General features: G+C 37.5%; 1 protein-coding gene across 2 annotated transcripts; it reads right to left on the reverse strand.

The window, feature by feature from the left end:
• Positions 1 to 1,322: 1,322 nt before the first annotated feature.
• On the reverse strand, positions 1,323 to 25,652 carry tmtopsb (teleost multiple tissue opsin b). Of its 2 annotated transcripts, XM_057323162.1 has the most exons (4): positions 25,070 to 25,648; positions 20,426 to 20,754; positions 9,932 to 10,165; positions 1,323 to 4,217 (listed from the first exon to the last, which is right to left on the reverse strand). In XM_057323162.1, exons 1-4 carry the CDS (start codon positions 25,431 to 25,433, stop codon positions 3,942 to 3,944), a joined length of 1,203 nt encoding a protein of 400 aa, XP_057179145.1. In that variant the 5' UTR covers positions 25,434 to 25,648; the 3' UTR covers positions 1,323 to 3,941. The 2 variants fall into 2 exon arrangements, with proteins under 2 accessions (XP_057179145.1, XP_057179146.1); XM_057323163.1 differs by lacking the exon at positions 9,932 to 10,165 and having other exon boundaries at positions 25,070 to 25,652.
• Between the last annotated feature and the right edge of the window lie 1,963 nt (positions 25,653 to 27,615).

Raw genomic sequence — 27,615 nt, forward strand, 5'->3', positions numbered from 1 at the left:
AAACGACGTTCTAATGTCACGAACAGGCAATTTGGTTTAATCATGTATAAATATAATGTCATATATGTTATTAAAATACGTATTTATATTAAATTTGTCAAAAAAACGGTCAAAATTATTTGCAGCATCCGGGTTACCGTGTGTTATTAGTTTCGAGAGGTTGTTATCTGGGAATAACGAACCCGCAAATGTCGCGACTGGCCAATCAGAATCAAGCATTCCAACGAGCCGTGTAATAGCACTGAAATAAAACAGCTGACACCTGATAGTGTGATTCTTTTTCTTGATAGTAATGCCATTTTTTTCTAGTACACCTCCTGCTTCTGATGCATCATCAAGAACATCTTTAATACCAGCAAAGCATGTGACATCTGTCTTTCTTTCTGTTTTCCTCCTTTGCATTGCATCTCCATCACCCCAACTATGTTCCTGAGAAAAGGATTTATCACACTACAGCGCTGATTTTCCATTTTCAAGTCTCAGATGAGATCCCAGTACATCACACTGCTATGACAGAAACCGAGAAAGCCGACATCTGTCACAAAGAATGATGATGCGGAACTTTTACTCTACATTTTGGTATGAAAGAACAGGATACATAACTCATTTTGTAGAAAGAACAAAACACCCGAGCAGATTTTGACAACTCAAAATTTCTTTCGATGCCCGATTTATACCAAAGTAGCCTGGACATATTAATAAAGCAGTTCCAATAAAACTGTCACGCAAATCCGTACAAGGGTGCCTATTCAACCGCAGTCTTGACGAGTAGAAAAAAAGTCCAACATTCCAACTCTTGTCTGTGTAAATGCAGTATAGGAGCATGCTGTGTGTTTATTTTCTGTTTTCAATGTGTTTAGCTGGAAATCCTGAAAACATTTGTGAATAAAGAATTAGCCTGCTCACCAAGCTATTCAATCTTAAATAGTCTGGGGAAAATGTTTGCACAGTTAAGAGACCACCAGTAAATTAAACCCCACCGCAGGCAACCATTGCATAACACTTTTATCAGTGCTAACACAAAACCAACAACACATCCCTTTTATAGACACCTAATTTAAAAATTGTGATCAGCTGGACTTAATTACTTACAGAACTGTTTCAATGCTAAAGTCAGACCTTATTCTGAATATTCATTTAGTGTGTGGACAGCACTGTGTTTTGATACGTCTGGCTTAATGACTCTGAAATAGTAAGTTTGATCATTCTTTTAATAAAGCATTTGTAAAATGAAATGGCACATGCTTTTTTCTTTTGTGCTAAGTTAAATTTTACATTCAAGCACAATTTGAGCAAATCTTTCAGTTTTAACCTTTGGGTCATAAAGGTGCCAGGTTAAACAAACACCAAAAGCATTGTGGACAGAAACCGATATTTTTCTAAAAACACGATTTATATCCAGATGCTATATTTTATATCCAGTCCATTTTATTAGCATCAACATCTATACAACATATATATCATTTAAAAATCTGTATTGGCAAAACATTATACTGACTTTAGCTTACAAATGTGCACACATAGTACTGAAAAAATATCTGTCACACGGTCCTTTTAAATGGGCAATCACAATACAGAACAAAACAGAAGTTCTGACTGAGGGATCACTACATATTAGATGAATTTGGGGCAAAATAAAAAAATAAGGTAAAAAGGACACAAAGCAAAAGTAATCAGAAATCTTATTCAGTCTTATTTACAATGTATCAAGCTGGAAAACAAAACATTAATCTTGACGCTGGACTGTAGCTTATAGTTGTTTTCTTAAGTCTAAAAATTGCATTGAACATTTGCATTTATATGTAGGCCTATTTCAATTCTCAGGCTCTGAACTCTGCTGATCTCTTGCATTTCCATATTCTGAATTGATATCTCCAACATTGCCAGCCCACAACATTATCGTTTCATTTACAGAATTCACAAAAAGTTTTGCAAGTTGTCAGCCGTGATCTAGTTTACCAGAAAAACATACATTACAATCATAAAATTGGTCACAAAAATCCCTTCACCCATTAATTCATAATTAAACCTCATAAAAATACTCATTAAGGTTATTTCACACATTGATTGTCCAATATACAAATAATACAACGTTAAAATAAACCTTATAACTGATACCAAACTATCAGATCATTTTTGCATAATAAAAGGAATACTGCAAAACAGACCCTTTAATCTAAATGATTTAGCTTGAAAATACTGTTCACTGTTATAAAAGTTATGGGTTTAGGATAATCCTTTATTCATTGTTGTGTAGTATGGACTGTATATCTATTTCAGAAGGAATTCAATTTAAATGGATCATTAAGAAATGTATAACAGGAGTGCCAAAAATATGTCAAATTGAGTTTTGGCCACTGAGTAAATGTGGGTAATGTTATGCATCTAATACAAGAAAAAAAATGATGTTATGAAACTTTAAAACCCACAAAGTGTTTTTTATTCATACTCACAAGTGAAGCTTTACATAAGTTATCAAAATGTTCTTTCTTGACTCTACGAACACATCAGATTTTCCAGTACAGTCTCAGGTGATTCATTTCCAGAGTTCAAACACTCCTTTTCTCTGTTTGATTGTGGATGCAGCTGCATCAGTAAAAAGGATCAGTGGACCCCCAGCGCCAATCCCACATTATTCAAGTATGCAGGAATCAAACTCATAGCTACGAATTCTGTTATTTTAATGACAAACAAATGTAATGACAATTCAACTAACAGACATAAAACATAACACTTCATATATAAGCACTATAAATTAATATACACGTGGACTTAATTCACGGGTTTTGGCTTCCAACAGACATCATTGTGCAATAGTTCATAAAAGCTTTTTTTGACGAAATACCAAATAAATTGCATATTACAAATAAATAATTTGTGATTTAAACCTGGAAATCTTATTGGTAATTACCGAGGAATATTCTTGATTTTTCAATTCAACGGCAAGCAATTTTATGTTAAAATAGACATTGCTACCGTAAAATATAATTTCAGAGCTTACATATACATTTTTCAAAAGTGTATTTATGTAGGCTATTGCATGGCTACCCTTGAATGTACATTTTGGCAACATTAAAAAAACTCTTCATAAAGGCTTCATGTGCTTTCGCCATTTAAATAGGCTCATGTTTCATTTCACAGAGAGAGAGATATACACAAATCACATTAAGGACACTTAAAGGGTAACTCCGGCCCAAAATGAAAATTCTGCAATTAATTACTCACCCTCAAGTAGTTAAACATCTGTATGACCTCCATTTTCCCCCAAAACGCAAAGTAAGGTAGTTTTGGAAGCTTTCTGACTCCTCAGATTGCACCGCAACCAAACACACGAGCCACATGGCGGTGCATCCGGTGTCAGCATCGCTCGACGCATGCGCGTTCTGACCACACAGGCTCTCGTGAACTCAAATCAGGAAGTTTTTTAATATAGTCGTTAGTTTTGTTTGTTTGCGCACAAAAAGTATCCTCATCGCGTTATATTAATTTATACTAAACCACTGGAGTCGCGTGGATAGTTTTACGATGTCTTCAGGCACTTTCAGCGCTTTGAAGATTGGTTAAGGAGGAGTCAGAAAGCTTCCAAAACTAGCTTAATTTGCGTTTTTGGGAAAAATGGAGGTCATACAGATGTTAAACTACTTGAAGGTGAGTAATTAATGGCAGAATTTTCACTTTTGGCCGGAGTTACCCTTTAACAAACAACAATATCAAATTGATCCATGAGCCTGGGTTTGACATAGTAACATCTTTCAGTTCACATTCAATATACAGTTTTAGTTTTTCAGATCTCACGCCCACCTCCCTTTATTTTACTGCACGTCATCTGTTGTTCACCTCGGTATGTATTCATTGTTTACCACCGTTTACAGTATTCCACTGTTCTTGCAGTTTTCAATGTATTAGTAGGGGTTTGGTGATGTTTGCTTGGCTGTAAAACTTTAGCCATTGTAATATGCCACGAGAGACACGACCGGTCTGGTGGTCTCTTGGCCTGTAGCGGGAACGGGTTTGCCATCCTCTGAGGAACTTTTGTGCCCACCGCTGTGCGGCGCACAGATAGTAGGGTGAACGGTGGAGGCTACAGCGAAGGTCACATTATTCCCGTTGGCACGCCGCACCGTCCTCTGAGTTCTGGTGACATTGGAGGTATTTTTGAAGCTGGAACCTCTCTCTGGGGTAGTGCACATGAGAAGTGCGTGGAAACATCTGCAAAACTGACACACAAACATACAAATTGAGACGGAGAAAAACTGGAAACATCTTTATTTCTTTTTCACTTTTTCTTCATTGTTGAAAAAAAGTACTCATAGGAAGAAAAAGAACTTTATAATAAGTAAGAATAGTCTTTATAATAGATAAGTCCATTTATTAAATTCATTCCTTTTCAATAGCTAATAATGGTAAGTCTTTTCACCGAAAATCTATTCTTGAAATGACATGAGGTTAGGGAAATAAGGACAGAACTTTCATTGTAAGAAGCACATCATAATCAGATCAAAGAAATAATCTACAACATTGGTCTATTTTATTTCTCTGCACAGAAAGTAGGAATAATAACAGGAGAAAAATGGAGGAATCATCATAACAGCTGATGAGATGCTCTAGGGTGCTTCTCAATTCTTATTTGTGCATCCTCGCTTCCTCTCCTCGCGTCTTAGCTCCACCCCTTCAGGATGCGAAGGAAGGGAGCAACGAAAAGACACGAGGACGGAGGAAAAAAACAAGTGAAATGGCATATCCTCGCTCTCTTTAGCGTCATTTCAAAGCGCCGTCAGTTAATGATGACTGTACACATTGCACATTGAAATGATAAAAATAAAGTAAAATACATACTTTAAGCAAATTATATAATCCTACAATAAAATAAAGTTAAAAGTGTTAAAAAATGAGGTATAAAAAATAAAGTAAAAAAAATGCTTAAAAGTAATTGTAATTGTAATTAATAACTGTCTAGAAAATCCTCAATGAATAAATCACATTTTTGGAGAGAATGTTGAAAAGATTTACCACAACCTTACAAAGCTGCACTCGCCATAAAATGTTGCCAAATTTAGCCAAAACCTTGAAGAAAGGTAAATGAACGCAGAGATGTAATTATCAGCAATATGAAAAAATGTTAAAAGGAAAAATTGATTTATAACGTTAATATGCCAAATTATGTACCGATAGTGTTATGTGTTATAAAAACACTTGCATTAAAGAAATCCTTTTTTTACTAAAAGATGATACATCGGTACAGAGTTCAGGTAGTATCCACAGAACAAAGTGAGATTTCACCTCTTGAGAAAACATAGTGTACTTAGTATACGTCCCATTTTAATGTATACTTATAGTCTACTACATTTTCTCAGAAGATGCACAACACAGAAGTACCACCACCATCATTTTCTCAGTTCAAGGTTACTTTGTATTCACTACAGATATGAAAACACTGCCATACAACCTACATGTTTAATTGACATTCAATATTCAGTTAACAGTCCCAGTGACAACCCTAAAATGATGTGGAACAGAGAAAAGAGAGAGATAAAAGAGTTTAGTGCAGTTTAGATAGAGGCTGGAAGGTCACGGTTAATACTAGACTGCAACACACTTTTCCCAAGACAATTGGCCCCAGTCAGCCTGTTAATGGCCATTCAATGTTCTGTTAGAGTTTATAGGACGTCATCATGCATGAGGAAGGTAATCTGACAGTCCTTTCAAAAGCTCTCCCGCCCTTCTTGAATCCGTAACCGGTCGTGACAAACATCTTCTTAATGTAACCACTGATGGGGATGACCCGCTGGTAGTGATAATGTAATGAATGTGAAAATGACTGTGCGGCTCTCTGAGGTGCATTGGTGCTCTTTTGGGCAGGAGAAGACTGGGACGCTTTCTGAGGTGTAAGGAATGAGTCTATAAATGGATTCAGATACACAGGCTCATTATGGATAGCAGCCGGTAGCCCGGCGAACCCCGCGGAGCTGACAAAGGTGGCACAGGAAGACACTGATCATCTGGACATGCTGTATGGTTGTTAATGCGGGACACTCTGATTGGCTATTTCAGTGTCATCAGGATTCTTTCATGGTCACCTGAATTAAATAATATGGACTATATTACATTATTTTTCTTGACCAATCTATGTGCTTTCTTTTTCAAGTTATAATCCTATTATAAATATTAATAAATATACATTGGTAAAACTATACACACACACACACATATAAATACAATTTTAATATTGATACAAATATATTACACAAATTGTAGAAGTGTTCCTTAACCTGTGATGTATGAATTAAAGCAAAAGAGCAAAAAATCTTTATGGTGCTTTATATGTTCCACACAAGTTTTGTTTAAACGATGTTTACAACATGAAAAGCTATGGGGTAATGTAACTAAACTTCATTCAAAATATATTCTCTAAGTATTTTATCTTACACAATTTACTTCTCAGGTACATTTATCTTGATTAAATATTCCCAAATAAATCTATACTGTAAAGATTTTTTTGCAATGGACTGTAGTAGAAATCGATTAAGAAAGAACAATTACGGAAGACTCCACACTTCTGTTACGCCTCAACAGTACATTGACTGCGCGAAACGAGCATGCTGAGAACTTCAGAGAACTTGTGAAAGAACAAATTAAAGTGGAAGGACAAAAATCTCCACAATCCCTCTAAATTTTACTTAAGCTACTGGGTTTACGAAATCTTTCAGGCACCTGGCAGGTAATGCGCAATAATTCAGGTGTTGAGAAAGTTAATGGCAGGCGGGAAGAGCCAGGATCTGAGAAGAGTGCTGGTGAGCAGATGATGGCCGGGAACAGAGATGATTAGCTCTCTATGAGGTGCTGAGGGACTTGGGAGAGATGACTAGAACTTTCTTGATCATTACGCTACACCTGTTTGCAGGAGGTCCAGAATAACTCGGATGAACTGCCCTGTTCTTCTCGAGTTCATTGTCACTGATGCGTGGCTTGTGCTGCGTCTTTGTAAAGTCACATCTCAATAGTATGTGTATCCACATAAACCAATTATAATCAAGGGAGCCTTTCAACCATTTAAAGGGGTCATATGACACGGCTGAAAATGAATATTATCATTTGTTTTAGATGTAATGCAATGTGTATACACGATTTAAGGTTCAAAAACGCTGTATTTTCCACATAGCATGCATGTTTGTATCTCCTCTTTGCCCCGCCTCTCTGAAACGCGCAGATTTTTTACAAAGCTCATGGCTCTGAAAAGCGAGGTGTGCTATGATTGGCCAGTTAACCAGTGCGTAGTGATTGGTCGAATACTGCAAGCGTGTGAGGGAAATGAAACGCCTCTTACCATATTTGGAACATCAGGTTCCTCTTCAATTGTACTGACAGGTACGCCCACCTTACGTGCATATACATTTGGGCGGTCTTAGTCAAATCAGACCACCAACTGACGTAGATTTGTGGGGGTGTGGTTACACGAGGCATTTCAGGCAGGTCTGGGTGAGCATTCGCTTTTACATAGAATGCATCTTTTGTTCCCACACTTTCATTTTTGCAATTTTATGTGTCTAATACATGCATGGGCAACTTATAACACACCAAAGACACAGAAAACACGTATTCGCGCAATATGACCCCTTTAAACACACATTGTGCACATAATAGTGGTAAAAGCGACAGTGCCAGAATGTTTCTCAAGCCCCAGGAAAGAGAAGTAGGAATCAGTAAATGTAATAACCACATGACAGCTCTCAAACCCAGGCGGTATGAGAGAACTGTTATATACTCACAGTTTCAGGAAGTTCACTGCAAAAGTGAGAGCAAGGGGAGCAAACTCTTTTTTTCCCGTACTCTTCTGCGCTTCCATCTTTCCATCTGCCGGTCATATCGACACATGCCAGTAGATACTTGAATCTGTACAGCACTTTAAGTCTTCAACTCGCCTCAACTCACAGTTTCCATGGTTACGGGCTGGGAGGAATTGAAGACTGAAAATGACATACAGGTAACCGGTGTCACATCCGACGAGCAAACCCAGTGTCTCCAAGTCCTCATCACCGGTCTTATCACAAAATGTCGTTTGGAGCAGAAGCTTAAACCCGTACAAAAGTGTGCAGATATTACAAACACATAACTAGGACTGTTCACATGTACACAAGTTCAGAAATTGTAATCAAATTGTGCAGCTGGTATCGGTTAGATGAAAGTTGAAGGAAAACATTAAAAAAAAAATTCTAGCAACATTTTTACTCCTATTACTAATCTTTGCCGAAAACTGTGTTTACATTCACTCCAATGGTTTGTGCTTTCTATCAAAAATTTGAGCATAATTGCATGCGTGACTATTTCATCATGGGAGAAAACTTTTGATTATGTCGGCCAGCCATTAAGCAGAATTAATGGTGGAGCACAAGTCACTAATTATAGCCAAAACAAGGGTGAAACTGCATGGCCCTGAGAGACTTCTATAACACTATGTGGCTCAGCTCCTCCTAGTTTCAACTACGCTTCCCATTTTTCTCAGCCACACATGCTCTGGAAAAAAATAACAAGTCCTCGGCTACATTTAATTGTAACACATTTCCCATATTTCCCTTTCAAAGGTAATTTGGACTAACTTGTCAATGTCAGAATAAAAATGAATTGTACTAATTTGTTTGTGTGATCTGTGGTGTTATTGTAGAAAAAGGTGTTGATGATGTGCTTTTGCAAATGAGTGAACTCAACAAGAAATGTGAGATTACCCTGACACTTTGTTAAATAATAACTATAGTATACTGTACAGTATAAAAGAAACAGAACTGAATAATTTATAAAAACACACTAACAGACAAAAGAGATTATAATTAAAACACACTGGCATGACATGAACACTTAAAGGAAAAGTTCACCCAAAAATAAAATTCTGTCATCATTTACTCACCCTCGAGTTGTTCCAAATTTGTTTCAATTTCTTTGTTCTGATGAACACAGAGAAAGTTTTTTAGTAAGAATGCTTGTAACCAAACAGTTCTTGGCTATCATTGACTACCATAGTAGGAAAAATTGCTTTATACATTTCTTTGTTCTGTTAAACACAAAAGAAGATATTTTGAAGAATGTACGAAAGCATACCGTTCTAAGTCACTTTTGACTACCATTGTAATTTTCCCTACTATGGTAGTCGATGGTTGCCAAGTACTGTTTGGTTAGGCATTCTTCCAAATATCTTTCTCTGTGTTTTTCAGAACAAAGAAATGTATACAGATTTGGAATAACTGAAGGCTGAGTAAATGGTGACAGAATTTTCATTTTTGGGTGAGCTGTTCCTTAAGCCGTACTTAAAATATGAAATGCATTGCATTGCATAACAAAATATCAACTCAAGAGACGCTTGCAAACAATTGATGCTCCAGTAGATATTTAATCAGTATTAATGTCACATTTTATGAGTACTTTTAATGAACCGTTCCCAAGGTTCATTCAATTTAAATGCAACTTTTTCTGTAATCCTTTAACTGAAAAGTAATCATTTGCAGACTTTTTCCATTTAAAAAATATCACTTGGTCTGACATTAATTCATTTTTAAATGTGGCTTAAAAAGCGTCTATGCTGTGTGAGATCTATGTCATTTCATAGTCATATTCACAGCACTGTACTTCTCTTACAAATATTTAATTATATTTAATTCATATCTTAAAACTTTGTATCTCAGGTGGTGATGTCAGAACTCAACCAATCATTTTAACAACATTACATTTACGTAAAGTGAAAAATGTGCATGCTCTCCACAATAACGGTTTCTTATGTGCTGTCGCCTATAAAAATGTTGATGTCCGCACTATTATAAATTCTATCCAGGAAAACTAATGCATTCATCAAACCCAATGTAATATTCATATTTTTAATGTCACTGATGACCAAATCATCAAAGACATCTGCGCACATTGACAGATTGGCTGTTTACACACCCACCTGTTTGTTCATGAAGATATAGATGATGGGGTTTATGACGGTGCTGGTCTTGGCTAAGAGAGAAGGAACGATGCTGGCTGTAGGTGTGATCAGACCAGGCCGTCCAAATGTGGCCATCAGGGCCATAATCCCATAGGGCAGCCAGCACAGCAGGTAACACACCACCATGGTGACCACCATGAAAAGCACTCGCTGCTCCCGCCTACGACTCACTACCGTATTGATCCGGCTCACCTTCGGCGTTGCAATCAGGACAAGCAAGTAAAGAGGGGAGTAAAGAATACAAGATGTGAGGGGCATGACATTACATTAGACAAACAGTCATTTAATGCTCTCTATGATAATGCTTGTCATCTGTCTTTCAAAAGCTACGTCTATGGCCATTGGCAGAAATGGATACAGCCATGAATTGATTACTCTTGTGTAAAACAATCTCTTAAAAAAGCTACAGCTTACTGAGCATGATGGTCCATTTTCTCAGTGTTGTAGCACTTTGTCAGACAGCTGCTAAGTGCTTTTTTAATGCAAGATCTGAGAGTTGTTACTGTAATTGTTTTGGCGAGCTTTACGTTTGCTGTAACAGTGCCCTTAAGAGCTACTAAAAAACAATCATTGTCATGTGAACTTGGACTAAACGTGACTCGTGGCACTTTTAGTGCAACATTTCTAAAAGTTTTATTTTTTGCAAACCACCTACAATCCGGTTTAAAAATGCATTGAAATAGAAGCCGTACTTCATCTAATGACAGAGAGGAGCATTATATTAACATACAGCAATGTTTCCCAAATGTTTTTTGAGATGGCATACCCCTACAAACAATAAACATCCTTCTGTTTTCACACACATACAGACTATTGTATATTGTACAATATCGCATGTCGTTGCTGTCCTTCTGAAACCTTGTATGTTCAAGGTTTTTCAGGAAATGGAAAAAACACTGAACTTTTTAAACGATTAAGTACTGTGTTGTCAAAGTTGACAAGCACTTTTTAGAACTTTTATTGGTTTAGAAATTTGCAAAACCCAGTGACAAACATAAATGGGTGACTAATAATAATGATTTATGGCAAAAAATCACGAAGAGATACGAGGTTTCAGAAGGACAGCAGCGATATAGTAAAATTACATTAAGACCATGCAACACATTTACCTTTGTACAAAATAACACACATATATCATATATCAAAAATATGTGACCTTAGAGATACACACAATACAGTTTTAAAAAGATTATCTGCTGAATCCATCACAACCTAGCACTTAAAACTGGCCTGAAATATGAAAAATATAGCATCAACGTTGCATTCAATGCATATTTTGTGGGTGCACTTGTTTCGTTACCTTAATTCACAAAATTGCTTTAGTGAATTAAATCATTGGTGCATGCAAATGAATGGTGCATCAGCGAGAACAATTCATTCTTACTGAATCCTCCACACGAAGGACTGCTCAGCAATGGTTTCCATCCTTAGGGTGAAAGACAAGCGCATGAACAAAGGGCAGCTATGATGTGAGGTAAAGGGCTGAACAGCTTACCTGGACCTAAAGATAAAATATTTTATTCCTGTCACACCGTCTGACAACTTTTGTGTCAGCTTAAGTGCCTCTCTGTCTTTTTCTCTCTAAGGGAAAGTAAAGCTCTTGAGGAAAGACATATAGAAACTTTATAAAGACTGTGAGACTGGTACGAACCGCATCGCTTTTGTAGCGCAATACAAATGTATCTGACGAAAACCCATACACATATGCACATTCACAGACTTTGTAGGATTTTTAAAATATTGACTATATAAAGCACCTGCTAAAATGTCACTTGGAAAGATGGATTTTTATAGAACACCTGTTGCTGATGTTTTATAAAAGTCACTTGAATCTATGGATTACAGTAATTAGCTTTTGCTTTTATCGCTGTTTTGGGTCAAAATCGATTCAATGATCTGAGTGACAAATTTGCATTATACTTCTAATCATAATGAAAACGCTTGTTTTTTTGATTGGCCTTTACTGTTGGACTGTTGTGTCTGAAGCCTGGCGTCTAGAATCACATTATTGTGGATTTATTGAGAGCTAATTAAGAGCAATGGACTGGAACATCTGTGCTGTGCCTTCTTTCACATGCACTGTAGTTTTCCAGTATCGCATACACACCTTCGTTTCCACAGTTCACCTTGAAAAGTCCTGTTATTTGTCGAATTTAGATTTAGCAGAATGTCAGCGGAATGACAAGCTACTAACAGGCTCCCGGCAGAGTTTTTATGTTTTGCGATCACATTCAAAAATGACTCCTGTGTCTGGGCACAAAAAAATCCCACACAGACTGTGAATAACATATGCTGACAAGGTGTGAAGGCCTATGGGCAGACTCCAAAATGAACGAAATGCTTCGCACACCGGCACTGGCGAGTGAATTGAGAAAATGTACAAGCCATAAATAAGGTATTTATTACTGGCCATGATTAATAATTTACTTTATATTTTTATTATAATTTTAGTTTGATCATTTTATGTGACAAATCGCACAAGTCATTCGCAGGTAAGCCACTCTTTGTGAAACTACACAAAGTTGTGATTCGTAGCTCCTCTTATTATTTTAATTTTGGTAGCTCATGTGTCATAACAAAGTTCTTGAAAAACAAACTATTTTGGACTTGCAGAGTAAATAATCAATAATCACTGCTCCAAAACAACTTTATTTAAACCCGCCAAACCAATTTCTGACGCTGAACCCCAATTCTAGGCTCTACCTCTGCCCTGAGGCCATAGCCAGGGGTGCATCTGCGGCTACACCACCAATTAAAGCGATGGCGGCCGTTTTAGATTCAGCACAAAGGTGGGTGGACAAAATCCCACAATTGCAACCAAATGAATTTTGATTGGCAGGTGGAAACTCCATGGTCACATTAAACACAGGTTGCCACGCGGAGTAGACTGAAGATAGAAAACTTCAACCATGAATCACAATAGAAGACAGTGAGATTGTCATATTTTTCGTGGGCTCGTGTAGATGTTCGTCTGTTTTGCGTAATCCTCTGATGAATTTCGGCAATTACGGATCCGCTCGCAATGAAATTGTAATTAACGGCGGCGATTTAAAAGTGCAGGGTAGCTAAATGGATTAGACAAATAAACTGTGAAATAGGGAAAATGAGTGAAAGTAGGGCAGAAAAATAAGCTTTGGTAACATTACAATAATCATGCGCAAATAATTCTGCAAACACATTCCGTGTGAAACCAAAAGCTCAATCAAGGCTGAAAACCTTATTAACATACATTAAATATTTTTAGCATTTCCTCTCCAAAACCAGAGCAAATGTGAAAAGATTAAAAACTGTAAATCTACACCAGACATCTCTATATGCTTGGAGACCCACAAATGCAGAAAATGGCCACATTGCAACAGTCAACAAAAGTTGCATCATTATAGACGAGTACATGTAAATCAAGACGTGTGTTACACACAAACAATCTCCTGATGTTGTGGAAATGTCGTGGTAATGAGACCTCCCCTCAGGGTGTATGTGTGTGCCCTCCAGTCAAAAGACGGCAAACCCAGCGGGATGGATCACTATGAAGGAGATGCTAATGTGAATGGCGATACAGCGGCTGCCAGAGAGTGTTTGGTCATAGAGCGGGTCAGGGAAGGCTTTAGGGAATCTCTGTACATATGTGGACACAAACCACTCTATCACGAAGTAGATTGTGAAACAGCGATGCATCGATACTAAATTTCTCCATGGATACCAATAGCCGATTAATATCAGATACAGTACCGATACGGATTCTGACGATTAAATTCATATTTCTTAACATTTTGAATGTTATTAATTCATATAATGACTATTAATATTAACACTTTCTATATTAATAGCACAAATTCATTGCATTGTTCTGTCCTCTTTTTGATTGACAGGATATATTGGCCCTATCGATTATTGGCCGATACTTTATATCGGTGCATCTCTATTGTGAACATCATGTTAATGTGCGATTAAATGTTTATTTACCTTTATATATTTATTTGTAGTGCACAAAAGGCCACAACTGCTGATTATTTACTGGGAAAATGAAGAAAGAAATGAAGAACAGCAAAATGAAGAAAGCTTAGATGCTCTTAAACAATGGTTCGAAAACTTTTCAGACACCCTTTTAACTTTGCGAGGCGAAGTGTTAAATACAAAAAAGTTACATTTATTGGTAAATATGTTATTAATCTTAATAATGATGCTTATTAAACAGGTCTCTCTTAAATACCTACATTAAAGAGAGTTAAATGTTGAAGAAGAACACAAAGCTCCAGAAGAGAAAGAATGCAATTTTTATGCAAATATGTATTTTTAACATAACCATGCTACGGCAGTATACGCCTATTTTTTATCGTTCCATTGATTCTATCTTGAATCTTCAGAGGAATGGAGAAAAGACAGAAAAGGAAAACTATACGGGTAAGAAAAGCAAAGAAAGTATAACACTTTCTTCTGGACCCATTTTCCTCCAACAAGCCCTTGCGATCTCATCCTGATTGATCCAGGACATAATCTGATCCGTCTTCAGCCGCACTAAACAAATACAGTGGACTACATCATTAAATCTTCTGTCTGACAGGTGGGCAGAAGTTGTGAGTACAGATTCTTAAAAAGCTCCAGGGAGAGTGTGTTTCTCTTTTACTCTCTTTCTTTATCATTCTCGCTCTGCCCGTGTCGCTTCAGCGGCTACCGCTGCCCGTACGGCATAAATCAACGTCTTTAAACAAATGGTCCAGCACTGTGAATTAAATACATTTTCCTCTGTCTTCTGTTCTTGGTTTTCAGTAATACAAATACTCTTTCCACCACATATCTCATTTACTGTGTTCAATTATATACAGTGGTATTATTTGACATTTCATTTTAATGAAATTCATTGTCCATTGACTATTTATCGCTGTTGTGAGGCCCATTCTAATATCCATATAGGATAAATCACAATCAGTTGGGTAGTTTTATGGAGAATATAGATAGCTGAATGCATTATAAATAAAATGGGTAGTTGACAAATATACCGTACATGTGTCCAATGGTGTGACATGGTATAAAAACTGTTAATAATATATTGTTTTATACAAGTAATGTTAATATGTATAATATAAAATAGCATAAGAGAGATTTGTCCTCACTGTTCGTTTTTTTCTAGGACACATTTATATTTGTCAACTACCCGAATGCTGATAAAATAAGCTTATTTGTAAAGTGTAAAAGCTCATTATAGAACAGGCTGATTTAATTGGGAGTACGTGCATCAAACACTTTGTAATTAAGCTCTGGGTCCTTTAAAATTTTCATGGATTTTTTTCCACTCAATTGGACGACAAGTTGTGTGCAATCAGTCCTGAGGAGTGCCATTAATCACACAAGCGTACCTTTATTCATCAGTGCCGGACAAGATTGGTTACGCTACTTGAGCAGAAACAAACAGCACATATACACTTGTATTTAACACAGCCTGTGTGTAACAGCCATTAGTCTCGCTTGTTGATGGAGAGGGGTAAAGTGTTCTGGTTCTGTGTGACCCACTGGAATAAGTGACTGCTGAGCTACATTCATAGCCGCCTGGCTTCATCGGTTGCCCTTGATGTGTATAAACAAAAACACAGTATATGTTTTTATATACAGATCCTTGACTTTCAATAGAAAGATTGGAAACATAAAAGGAAAAAAAACATTCCAGCATCATTTATTCAACCTGTGGATGTCACATACAATGGATGTCAATGGGGCCAATGTTGTTTGGTTACAAACGTTCTTCAAAATATCTTATGTGTTCTGCAGAAGTAGAAAAGTCATAGGTTTAGAATGACATAAGGATGAGTAAACGATGAAAGAATTTTCATTTTTGGGTGAACTATCCCTTTAAGGACTGTAAGAATATCAGTAGTTTATACTGTATCTAAATATAACTCGCATTTTTAATAAGCAATACTAAAATTCATTAACATCTATTGACTGAACACTTGTATGCACGCTTTAAAAATGAGATTATAAACCTGAAATAGTTTAGCAGATTATACAGAACAGATTCTAAAGAACCATTTATTAGCAAATAACAAACAGTTAAAGGCTTTTTTATTGATTTAATCTAAGAGTAACTGCTGCAACATCCACGCAAAGGATAACAACAATGACTGCTCTAAATGTGAAATGGTATATTTTGGTGCCTTGTAATATCCTCAAGACACACAACATCCTTTCAGGGATGCATTAAGGGACATCTGACAACACAGTTTTGTTCAATGATCTGACGTTGTGCAGGCTTTCACTTCCGTTTGAAACATAACTGGGCTGGAAAGGCTGGAAGTAAGCAATGTGCAAACACAATCAGAGCTTCTTAAAGCTGACAATGCCGTTCAACCATCCCCAGTAACAACTGACAATTTGGTTGACAATAAATGTGTGCTTGCAATATGACAGTATGCTCATTTGGCGTCGCTTTGACAACATCTGCTCACTTAGCCTTGAAAATTAATTCCCCAAACTGACTTCAGTTCATTGGCAATGTCTCAGAAAAGCTATCAAACACTTAGTCTTTTGAAGGCTCCTAATTAAGACGGATTGCATTGTTAATCGCAAAGTGATGAAGTTGTAAATAGTCCGGCTCAACTTCAAAACAAATAAAACTAAATATAGAGCGGAGCTACTGTAGCATGATAGATTACCCATAAAGCCACTCATGCAATTCAGCAGAGACAGATTGAGAAGTCGCAAAAAACGCAATGGAAATCAGCACTGGAAGAGGCATGATGTGACAAATTCCCAGCGACAAACAATTTGTCTGGAGAAACTGAATGACGTAACACAATCGCAACCAATTAGACGATATTATCTTTAATGAATAGAGATTACAGGTCAGTGGAATTTTAATGGTTGCCTAACCCAAAAATAAAGACAAAGATAAAGAAAAAATCAATTTAAAGGGATAGTTCAGCCAAAAATATTGTCATTGTTTACTCAACCTCTCGTCATTTCAAACCTGTATGACTTTCTTTCTTCTGCAAAACACAAAAGAAGATATTTTGAAGAATGTTGGTAACCGTACAACGGTGGCACCCATCGACTTGCATTGTTTTTTTAACTGTACAATAGAAGTCGATGGGTACCGCCGTTGTTCGGTTACTGACATTCTTCAAAATATCTTCTTTTGTGTTCTGCCGAAGAATGAAAGTCACGCAGGCTTGTAATGACAAGACGGGGAGTAAATGATGATTTTCGGGTGAACTATACATTAAAAACAACATTTAACAACAAAATGTCTATTATTAGAATAAAACCACTGATTTACACAGGAGAGATTAATTTTTCTTCAAATCTATTTGTGTCAAGGTCTCAAAATCTTCACAAACACACAAAATGAAATCTTAATTATTAATCTGCAATTTTGTCCAGGTATAACTCAAACGTCAGAGCTAGCAAAACGCCTCCAAGTTCGACAAAGCTTTTGCTTTCTCATGTACAAACGGACAGCTTTGTCTCGAAGGATGGACGAAAACGAGCGTAGAAGATCTGCTGCAAACCTCTGGGCTTTCCAGACGTTTTCCTTTTCTCTCTCCCTCTGTTTCCACAGCGTGCTCCGTTCCACCACAGTGTGAGTTTACAGAAAGAGACAAGCCGTGTCCAAGGAAATAAGGCTGTACTTTGGGAAGGCGGTCAACCCCCCACTGAGTGACATTTTGGATGGGTTTGTAAATGGCCGAGCGAAGCGACAGGAGGTGGATGGTAACTTCAGCTCTGTGTGCTGTGAATGCGGAAGTCTGTCACGTCTTCGCTCAAACTTATATAACGTGCGACACCCCTGGGGAGATGCAGTGACAAAGCAGGCAGGTCAATATAGGTGACATTCAGATTGTCTTCATGGTTTACACAGTGTACTCTAGCACGTTTGCAAAGAAAAATGCGTGAGCGCATAAAAATCAAAACAAGAGTCGGTTCCTATAACATCACACGGTATTTTTATCCTTCTGGGATTTAGCAAAGCACAGGTTGAATATCATATCTGACAACATTTCAAAATATTTATAAATATTCTATTGCTTGTATTTTGTTTAAAGGTTTGTGTAGTGTTAAAGAACTGAAACAGGAAGTTCGAGGAAGTACGTCATCCGAAGAGGTCTATTGTCATGGCTCTGACTCTATTAGTCATGTTTTTCTTGGTCCTGTAGCAGAGCCATGACAAAGCCTTTGGTTATGTGTGGAGAGAAACATATTATTGTCCTTTTGAACGTTACCATTTACATATTTTCTGTTTCTGTTGTGTGATATTGGCAGCGCGTAGCCTCTATCTATGTAATTATGCGCTAATTTACAAACAAACTGTGATCGTGTTTATATAGCCAATCAGTCGACATAACAGTGACAGATGTTTGGAAAAGCCGTTTTGTATTTTTTTATTCACGAATAAAAAAGTGCTGCTCACTGCATAGAGTCACCACATACTTGCATCCGCCATGTTAATTAAAGGGGTCATATGACACGGCTAAAACTAATATTATCGTTTGTTTTAGATGTAATGCAATGTGTATACACGATTTAAGGTTAAAAAACGCTGTATTTTCCACATACCGTGCATGTTTGTATCTCCTCTTTGCCCCGCCTCTCTGAAAGGTGTGCCCTGATTGGCCAGTTAACCAGTGCGTAGTGATTAGTCGAATACTGCAAGCGTGTGAGGGAAATGTAACGCCTCTGACCATATTTGGAACATCAGGTTCCTCTTCAATTGTACTGACAGGTACGCCCACCTTACGTGCATATACATTTGGGCGGTCTTAGTCAAATCAGACCACGAACTGACGTAGATTTGAGCACTCGCTTTTAGATAGAATGCATCTTTCATTCCGACACTTTAATTTTTGCAATTTTTATGTGTCTAATACATGCACGGGCAACTTATAACACGCCGAAGACACAGAAAAGTGTTCGCGCAATATTCGCTTCCACAATCTATCAGGGAAAGTGACTGTCTGATTACTTTTAAATCACGTCTTAAAACTAATTTGTTTAGATTAGCTTTTTTCTAATCAATTTTAAATTGTGTTATACTTTTGGTTTTGTTGTTGTATTGTTCACCGTGTTTTAATTTCATTATTTTACTGTACGGTGTCCTTGAGTGCCCTGAAAGGCGCCTTAAATAAAATGTATTATTATTAATAATATGATCCCTTTAAGCAATGAATGAACGATAAGCTCCCTGTTTTAACATCCCCGTTGTAAAAAAGAAAGTGGTGAGCTAGAATGGCCATGAAGAGGCGCATGTGCATGAGGTCTACAGTACAACCACACACAACCACCCATTCAATCTACTCACACTGCAGAATCTTATCTCTGAAATAAGCTTATGCCGTTGATCACATGACCACGGGACACCCACCACACGCATTGTGCGCGAATCTACCGACGACCTTCGGAAGAAAATGAGATTGAGACTTTCACACACACAAACACAGGGAAACTTTAATGGATAAACCGCTCACGCTAATGCAATGAAAGGGCTGGGCGATTCGGGTTAGCGCCGAGTAAGGAACAGCAATTTGTTCCCTCACCTTTTGAAATGCATCACTGGCCCATTTTTAGAGAGTTAAATTCGTTTCCACATAAAGGTGCAATTCAGATAAACACGGACGCTTTAATTCATGAGCTCTCTTGAACAGCACAGTCTATTAAAAGTGCTGAAACGTCTCCAAGAAGTTGAAAAGATGGGAGTTTGCGAGGAGATATTTTCATTCAAGCTCGCTTTTCAAAGTAATTCAGTTGCAAATCAAAGCGTTTTGTTGTGTCAGGCCTCTGTTCGCTAACCCACTTGGGGGTGAGGTGGATAGAGAATTATGGGAGCTTTCAGACTGTGTCTTATTTACTCTCGGAAATTGGGCCACTCAGGGGACATCAACACTCAATTGAAATCTTGTTTTCTTCCCATCGCCATGCAAATTCTGACACTATTTGCTCTGAACCCCACGTAAAATCGCTTACTGTAATTTGCATTCAGGGCGTCTCATGCGAAACATCGAGAATAATCTTCAATTGTTGCTGACTACCGCTGTTGATCGTCAGGCAACAAAGGACATCTGGTGAGCGGACGTAAAAGAATTAATCTCGCTTCATTTGGTTAAATGACGAAGGAACACAGACAGGAACTGCTGCGAGGAAAATGATTCCGACAGTTTTAATCTGTGCCACTAGTCAATAAAACAAAACAAATAAACAAAACAATAAACAAAAGTTCTCGGTCTGCTTTGTTATGATACTCCAAGAAAGATGTACATTGTCCTGTACATGGTATGCCGTAGTCATTGCAAGTTTTATGTCTCAGTTCTTTACGTTTCAGGCTAGTTTGCAGTGCTAGGTAACAGACAGTCACACTTTAGCATGTTTTACCGGGACTGTACCGCAAGACACCAACGCTAAAACTATACCATATGAAATCAATAACTAATCATATGAGGCGAAGTGTTAGCCAACCGTGACACCTACCTGCGTGATAGCCTGAAGGAGCCGGCCGTAGCTGTACACAATTACGGCGAAAGGAAGAATAAGGCAGAAGATAAACAGACAGACAATGTAAGACACATTGTTCGCTGTCTTGGCGGTCCAGTTGACGCTGCAGGTGGTGCCGGGACCCTCTGGACCGTAGCGACTCCATCCAAACAGCGGAGGAATGGTCCACACCATGGAATATATCCAGGAGAAAGCAATACCCATGGCGACCTTTCTGTAATTGGTAGAATCAGCCTGTGTGGCCCCCATCATAGTGCAGTAGCGTTCGTAAGAAAGCACTGCCAGAGAAATGAGAGATACAACACCTGCAAACAGAACAGATGAGAGAACATTTGAAAAATCTTGGTGTTGAGTAATAACCCCATTAGCCATGTTGCACTTTTTAAATTGCAGTCTAATTGTCAGATTTTGGCAAATGTACCAGCATCTGCTGTTCAAATTCAATGGCTTTCTGCGGCTTATCCAGATTTCTACCAATATCACACCTGCAGGCAAAATGACATTAAAACTCTGTGATGTCATTCGCCGACAACAACCTTTAAACAGCTGCTCCACGCCCCTCCTGAAGGTGACTACTTATTTTTGTGAGAGTATCTGGCAAAACGGTTTTGGCAATCTTTTGACTCATTTTTACCCCTCAGGTAGAAAGAAGAATTTCATATCAACCTCTGTCTAATTCGGTGACGTTCCTTTCCACAGTGTAGATAATCAGGATTTGCCCACGTCACACCCAGGCTCACAACTATTATATAAAGTAATTGCGTCAGCCCATTTCAAACTTTTTAGAAGCCTAACCTTGTACATGCTCAAACCATTATTCTTATGGATTTGTTCACACGTAGCGTCAATATGAAACTATGCCATTGTTACAACTTTATAAGCCAGCTAAATTAAATCCTGTTCACACATAACCTTCACATTTACAACAAGGACTGTATGTGTGAAAGTGCTTTATGGAGGAGCACAAACATACTATACATACACATACTGTATACAGTACATATGTGAGCCTGCTATATAAAAATCAGAAAACCAGGCTATATAATTATGAGATAACAAGCATCGAAGTTGGATTTATTTCATTCATTTATTATGAGTTCAATCTTTGACATGGGGTCATAATATAAATATAGACATTTTTTCAACACGCTAAACAATACCTTTAGTTTACAAGGCCATGTATAACATCATTCATAGCTGATACACAGCACATACAAATATTGTGAAAAATAATTGCCTTTAAACACACTGACATTATTACTTTTTAGTACAAATGAAAACATGTACAATATTACAATAGTAATACATATTTCCCTCACCTCATCCACCATTTTGGTGTTTTTTCACCGAGCTTGTCACAGGGCATTTTGGGATTGTCTTATCCACAAAGGATACATGCATTGTTGCTTTAACATTTGGAACAGCTTCTGCATTGGAAGATCACCCATGACACCTTAAAACGATGCCTCTTATATTCAGTAGGCAGCTCTCCAGCTTTTTGAACAGAGCAAAAATGTGTACAATGCTCAGGATGTCAAACGTAAAACATCAGACCCAACCCGCTTCAGCAAACCTGCTTTAGTGCTTTTGTAACAGGCAGCTGAAAAGTGGCGATATGCAGTCCTTCATAGAGCTAACGCGCCAAAAATGTCCTTACGGACATCAGTGCATTCAATTCCAGACAGCAAGTCTCCTGTGATATCAGATAAAAGCACACCAATGTTTTCTGTTATTGTGTTCTGCTATTATTCACATCATTGCCATTTGTGCTAGCAAAAAAAACTAAACTCAACAAGGGATCACAAAATATCTCCACTAAAGCTGATGACTGGTGCAATTTAACTGAAGTGCAGGTGGCTCAAGTTGTGTCGGAATGCAAGTTTTGCATTTGGTACGACAGAAAATAGTATTGAGAATTATAAGGCCAAACACAATAGTGCAGAGCCCACAGGAACACTTGGGTAAGGTCCAACAGAGTTAATTAGAATTATCATAGACATTTGTAACAGTTGGTCAAACAGGAGAGTATGGTCAGAGTGTTTTCATATATTTCAACATACATGGTTATCACAGCAGGACTCTTGGGTAACTCATGCAACTCAAGCATAAATATTTCATTTTAAGCAAACTGAAGAGTTAAACCTCATACTAGTTACCACCTATCAACAGTCTCCTTGGAACGGTCACCTATAGTCCATCACACCCTGACTGAAGTTTAAAACAAACTATACATTCAGTTTCTTTTGGTCTTGTATTGGCATTGGTATTGGCATAAATGTTAGCTCTTAGATATGATTTATCAGCAAAAGATAACAATTTGTGGAACACTAATGCCAAATGGCATTAGAGATTGTAAATGAGAAGCACCTTATATCATATATGCATGCAGCTCCTGATAACATCTGAAATAGGTAATGAGCCACTTCAAGGCACTTAGAGGCTACCATCAGGCTTTCAATAAGTAAATATAATTACAGTGCTTTCTCAATAAAAGCACACTTAGTTTGGACGTTTGAAACTCAGCCGTTGTTTTATTGAACCAGTGATGGTAAGTAATTCATCTTTGTTCAGCAAAGGTCCGTGACAAAGGGTTTGGCAATCGCGATGCATCAATAAACGTACAGTATGCTTTTAAAGCTTAATTTGCATTCCAAAAGTGCTAATGCATAATACTTCTTTCCAGAGATGTCAACGTGAATCACACTGTATAATGTACTGCCATTGGACTGCATTCACCCAACAAAACCTCTTACCTGGCGGCGTCCCGTATACAGGACAGCTGATTTACTTCAAGATTTGGCATGTGAATTCTTATCTTATTGTGACAAACCGTATATCATTGGAAAGGTTAAAGTCACTAGAAAACATATTTCATCACAGTTTTATAGAATAATGTATGTCGGAAGAGTAATTGTTTATTTTTTAAAAGAGCGTGCTTAAAATATTTATGTCCGTACACTTGTCACAGTCCCGTATACCGGACACGTTTGCTTCCATATTTTTGTGGGAATTCTGATCTAATCATGACAAACTATATATCTTTGGAAAGGTCTGAAACTCTAGAAAACACATTTGATCAGTGTTTTATAGGATAATTTATGTAGTAAGAGTAATTGATTCATAAATGATAATTGATTCATGAATGAGTGTGCATCAAAAATATAGTTTCATACAAATGTCTTGTTTTGTTTAGATGTCCCTTTGTTTTTGTAGTTTTTCATCGTGTCTGTTAATTGGAAAAGTAAAAAAAGTGAAAAAAGCATCTGTGATCAGATTTCAGATTTAGTGTTAAAACCAATGGAAGCCTATGGGCCCCCGAGTGGAAACTCACAGATGTGTCAAAATTTGGTGCATCAAGACCAAACTTGATACAACACTATGAAATTTTGGGGCTGATCCGTAATTTTGTATGCATTTAAAAAAAAGAAAAACATAAACATTTTCGATGTATTTTTATTACAATAAACATAACAAATAACTTTTTTTAGTGATTTATTTTTTCAGCAATAATCTACTAATTGTCTTTTTTCAAACGAGACCAACCGTAGGTCTGTATTCCAAAGACTTCATGAGTTACAGCCAGTTTAGTGTCAACAGTGCGTTTTCCTGTTTAACCTCATAAAGGGCTGCGCCAGGTAAGAGGCTAAGACATCTCCTGTGTTCTGAAGAAAAACAAAAGTCCAAGGGGTTTGAAAATAACAAGAGGGTGAGTAAACAGAGGAATTTTCGTTTTTGGCTGAACTGTTCCTTTAAGAGCTGCTGGCATTATGAAGTGAGACCTGTTAATTGACTACAGTACAACAGCTTTCTACTCAACAAAACACACCATTTCGCCCCATTACAAAATCTGCTATGCGCAGGTCAAGAACAGGACAGCTTGCATTATATTTGCCAACATTCAGCTCTTCTCGCAGGTCAAGGGCTAAACCTCAATCAGTGAAACAAACATTCTTTGCCTTGTCTGTTTAGTTCATCTCTTCAAGGTTAAGAAGACTTCGGAGACTCAATTTACCATTTTCTCTCTCTCTGGGTTTCAAATTGAGTCAACTTTTCAGAATTTTCATCTTTCTAAAAAAGATCTGGTGGACACCAAATTAATTAATAAATTAATCTCATGGACAGACGGTAATATGCGTTTACATTTACAATGGAAATTTGATATTTTATGATTTGTTTATACCATGCGATGTATACAGACTGTATTTTACAAGTGCGCATGTCCAAAAAGCAAGCAACACAATAATATTATTTAGTTAATGAGATCTCTGTAACCAGTATCGTATGCTACAACACACAGAAAGGAGATGAATATGTTAACAGCAGAACTGGCATGGGCAGGGGAGAGTTTATCTAGGTATCCTGCTATGAGTATAGTACATGTCGGATTAAATGTTCGTGAGGTTTAGTGCAGGACATCTTTGCGTTTGTCATCACAATATCCACTTAAAACTGACGACACAGCATAAATTACTAGAGAAATACACAATATTCGGAATATTTTATAGATGAAGGCAATTTAAGCAAGCTTTACAACCCAAAACATTGCATACATCCCCGAACAGCCTGGCGCACCCGTGCGATTAAAAAGTATCAAACGACGACAGTCTAACACAGACTCACCCAGGAATGAATTGGCGAAGCCATACCACACGCATCCCGCTTGTCCGATGAGCCATCGTCCCTGAGTGCTCGCGGCGAAGCTGAACGGAGTGCCCAGGACGCACACCAGCAGATCACTCACAGAAATGCTCACCAAAAGACAGTTCATGGGCGAGCGGAGCACTTTGTAGCGACAAAAAATAACGAGGACGAGCGTGTTGTTGAGAAACCCGAAAGTTCCGATGAATCCGAGACAAACGGCGACCACCAAGTGTCCCGTCGGGCTGAGATTGTGCTCTGAATGATTCTCGTCCAAGCGCTCGTTGGTCCCGTCACTTCCCAAAGCGCACCACGCGCAACTCCGACTCACGTTGGATTCAATCATTGCACCATAAACGATGGCTTATAAAAAGAACTGAATAACTTTTTGAGATTTGAAAACAAAAGTCTGTGCTTTGCAAATTATGTGTGGAGGAGTTGTAATCTGAGTTTGGAGAGTTCTCTAACCCATTATTTTAGTGGGACAGCGCTGCGCCTTAAAATGGAATATAATGGAAAGTTGACCAAACGCTGCGCGCAGAAATACGATTTTAGCCCATATACCCTATAGATAGTCATTACAAGATGTGCTCAAGCCAATTATGCCCCTCCTCAGGAAGAATGGGAGTTTTATTACCCCCCACCTAGCTGACGTGCACGTCTCTAACCAGGAAAGAATAGCTCCATATACCGATAGCTCGCACCCCTCACCCTGACATGAATTTCCCTATTATTAGCATAAATGCCATTTATTGTCATAATGACCTAATTATGTCTATGCTAAAGGTTAAAAATCGTAATTAGGTTTAGTCTAGTATTAGACTGTACTACACAAAAGGGAAATAAACGAGCATATTTATGACATTAAAACAAAACCGCTAACTAATGATCAGATAACGCAAGGACAGAGAAGAAAAAATAAACTAATTATTGTTTTGCTTTTTAGTCTTGTATTCAAGACATATACCTCATTTTTGCAACAAATTCGGATTTGTAAATGTTAATAAGATCATTTCCAGGTGTCTGGATAAGCAGACATTCAGCAATGACGCAGATTTGTTTGTGTTCCTTCAAATTCCTCCACAGAAACACAATTTCTGTCCCATGGTTAGCTGTCCTTATACTAATGATATATGATCTATTAATGAACTGTATTGAATGTTGCTAGCCAAAGATGTTTTCACAGTATTTTCACAGTATTTCACAAAGTTATTTATCATCATTAAAAATGTTCTCCAAATATCAATAAACGCAACTCCGACTTTGCAAACTAACTTTATAGCCACCTGCTGTTTTTCCCTTTGTGTAATATTGTATTACTTCTCATTATTGAAGTAACCATACAACGTGTATCATAATTATAGGAGTCAAAAGGGATTCTACTCTTAATTAATCTCTGAAATTGCTCTGGGTTAATTAAATTTTGATTTGTGATTGGTATAACTCCCCAAAACTCAATTACTAATTTTATTCACCAAGGGAAAAAGTTTACTTTTAGACACCCGTAAAATGTTGTTGTATTTAACTGTAGTGTTTTTTTAGTAGCCATCATCAATAAAGCTTCAATATTATCTGGAGAAAACATATTTTTTGTTGGCATTATGTCTGTGTTTCTTTATATACTTATACACTTATGTGGCACTAATTTCACATTACTTTGGTAATACTTAACATGACACCTGTGGAAAAAAACTATATAAGATTCACTCAATAAGGATTAGGAATAGATTTTGTAGTCAATGTTATCTTAGTATTTGCAAAGATTAAACATGCTCATGTTTTTCATTCTTAAAAAACGGCACATTTCACTTGTAGCCATCAGTAGTATAGACATTCAAGAGTTCGTTACAAAGTGACTTCAGATTGTTCATCGGCTTCGTGTTGCATGTAAGTATACTTATCTCTTGCACAGGGAGTCTTTGAGAGGTGAGGGGTCAGGGAATGCAATTTTCTCTCTCTATTTGTCAATCTTTTTTCCACAAGGGCCATCAGAGAATTGCTCTGCAATCAATTCTATGGGATTTCATTTTCTCCTATAGCATTGTATAAGGTCCAAATTCATGACGGATTTTCCTGTAGTGGCAGGAGGAACATCTACGTGGACTGTGTCACACAAAAAGGAACATTCTTCTTCTGTACGCTGATGCGTCTTCAGGCCCATTGAAGCCCTTAATCAAACCCCAAAAAGGACTGAGCAAGGATGGCGTTCTTGCGTCATACAATTTCAAATCTCTAGCTCCTCTGGTGGAAGTTAAAAGAATGTGATTAGGAGATAAATGGCCCTGCACAGAGGGGGTGCTGCTGTTGCTTTTTCTCCCGCTTTTCCTTTTAAGAATTTTCTGATGGAAAGATCATTTGGGTCATACAACATTTCAGACTTCTGATCACGAATATAAAAAAGCCATTTTATACATTGTATATTATATTTGTCAACTGTTTAAAATCACCTGAGAAAAGTACATCTATCCAAGTGTGTCCAAACTGGTGAAGTATCTTTTGAAATTTGTATTATCTGGAAATTTCATTGT

This window comes from Triplophysa rosa, linkage group LG23, assembly GCF_024868665.1.
Source record: "Triplophysa rosa linkage group LG23, Trosa_1v2, whole genome shotgun sequence".
NCBI classification, from domain to species: domain Eukaryota; kingdom Metazoa; phylum Chordata; class Actinopteri; order Cypriniformes; family Nemacheilidae; genus Triplophysa; species Triplophysa rosa.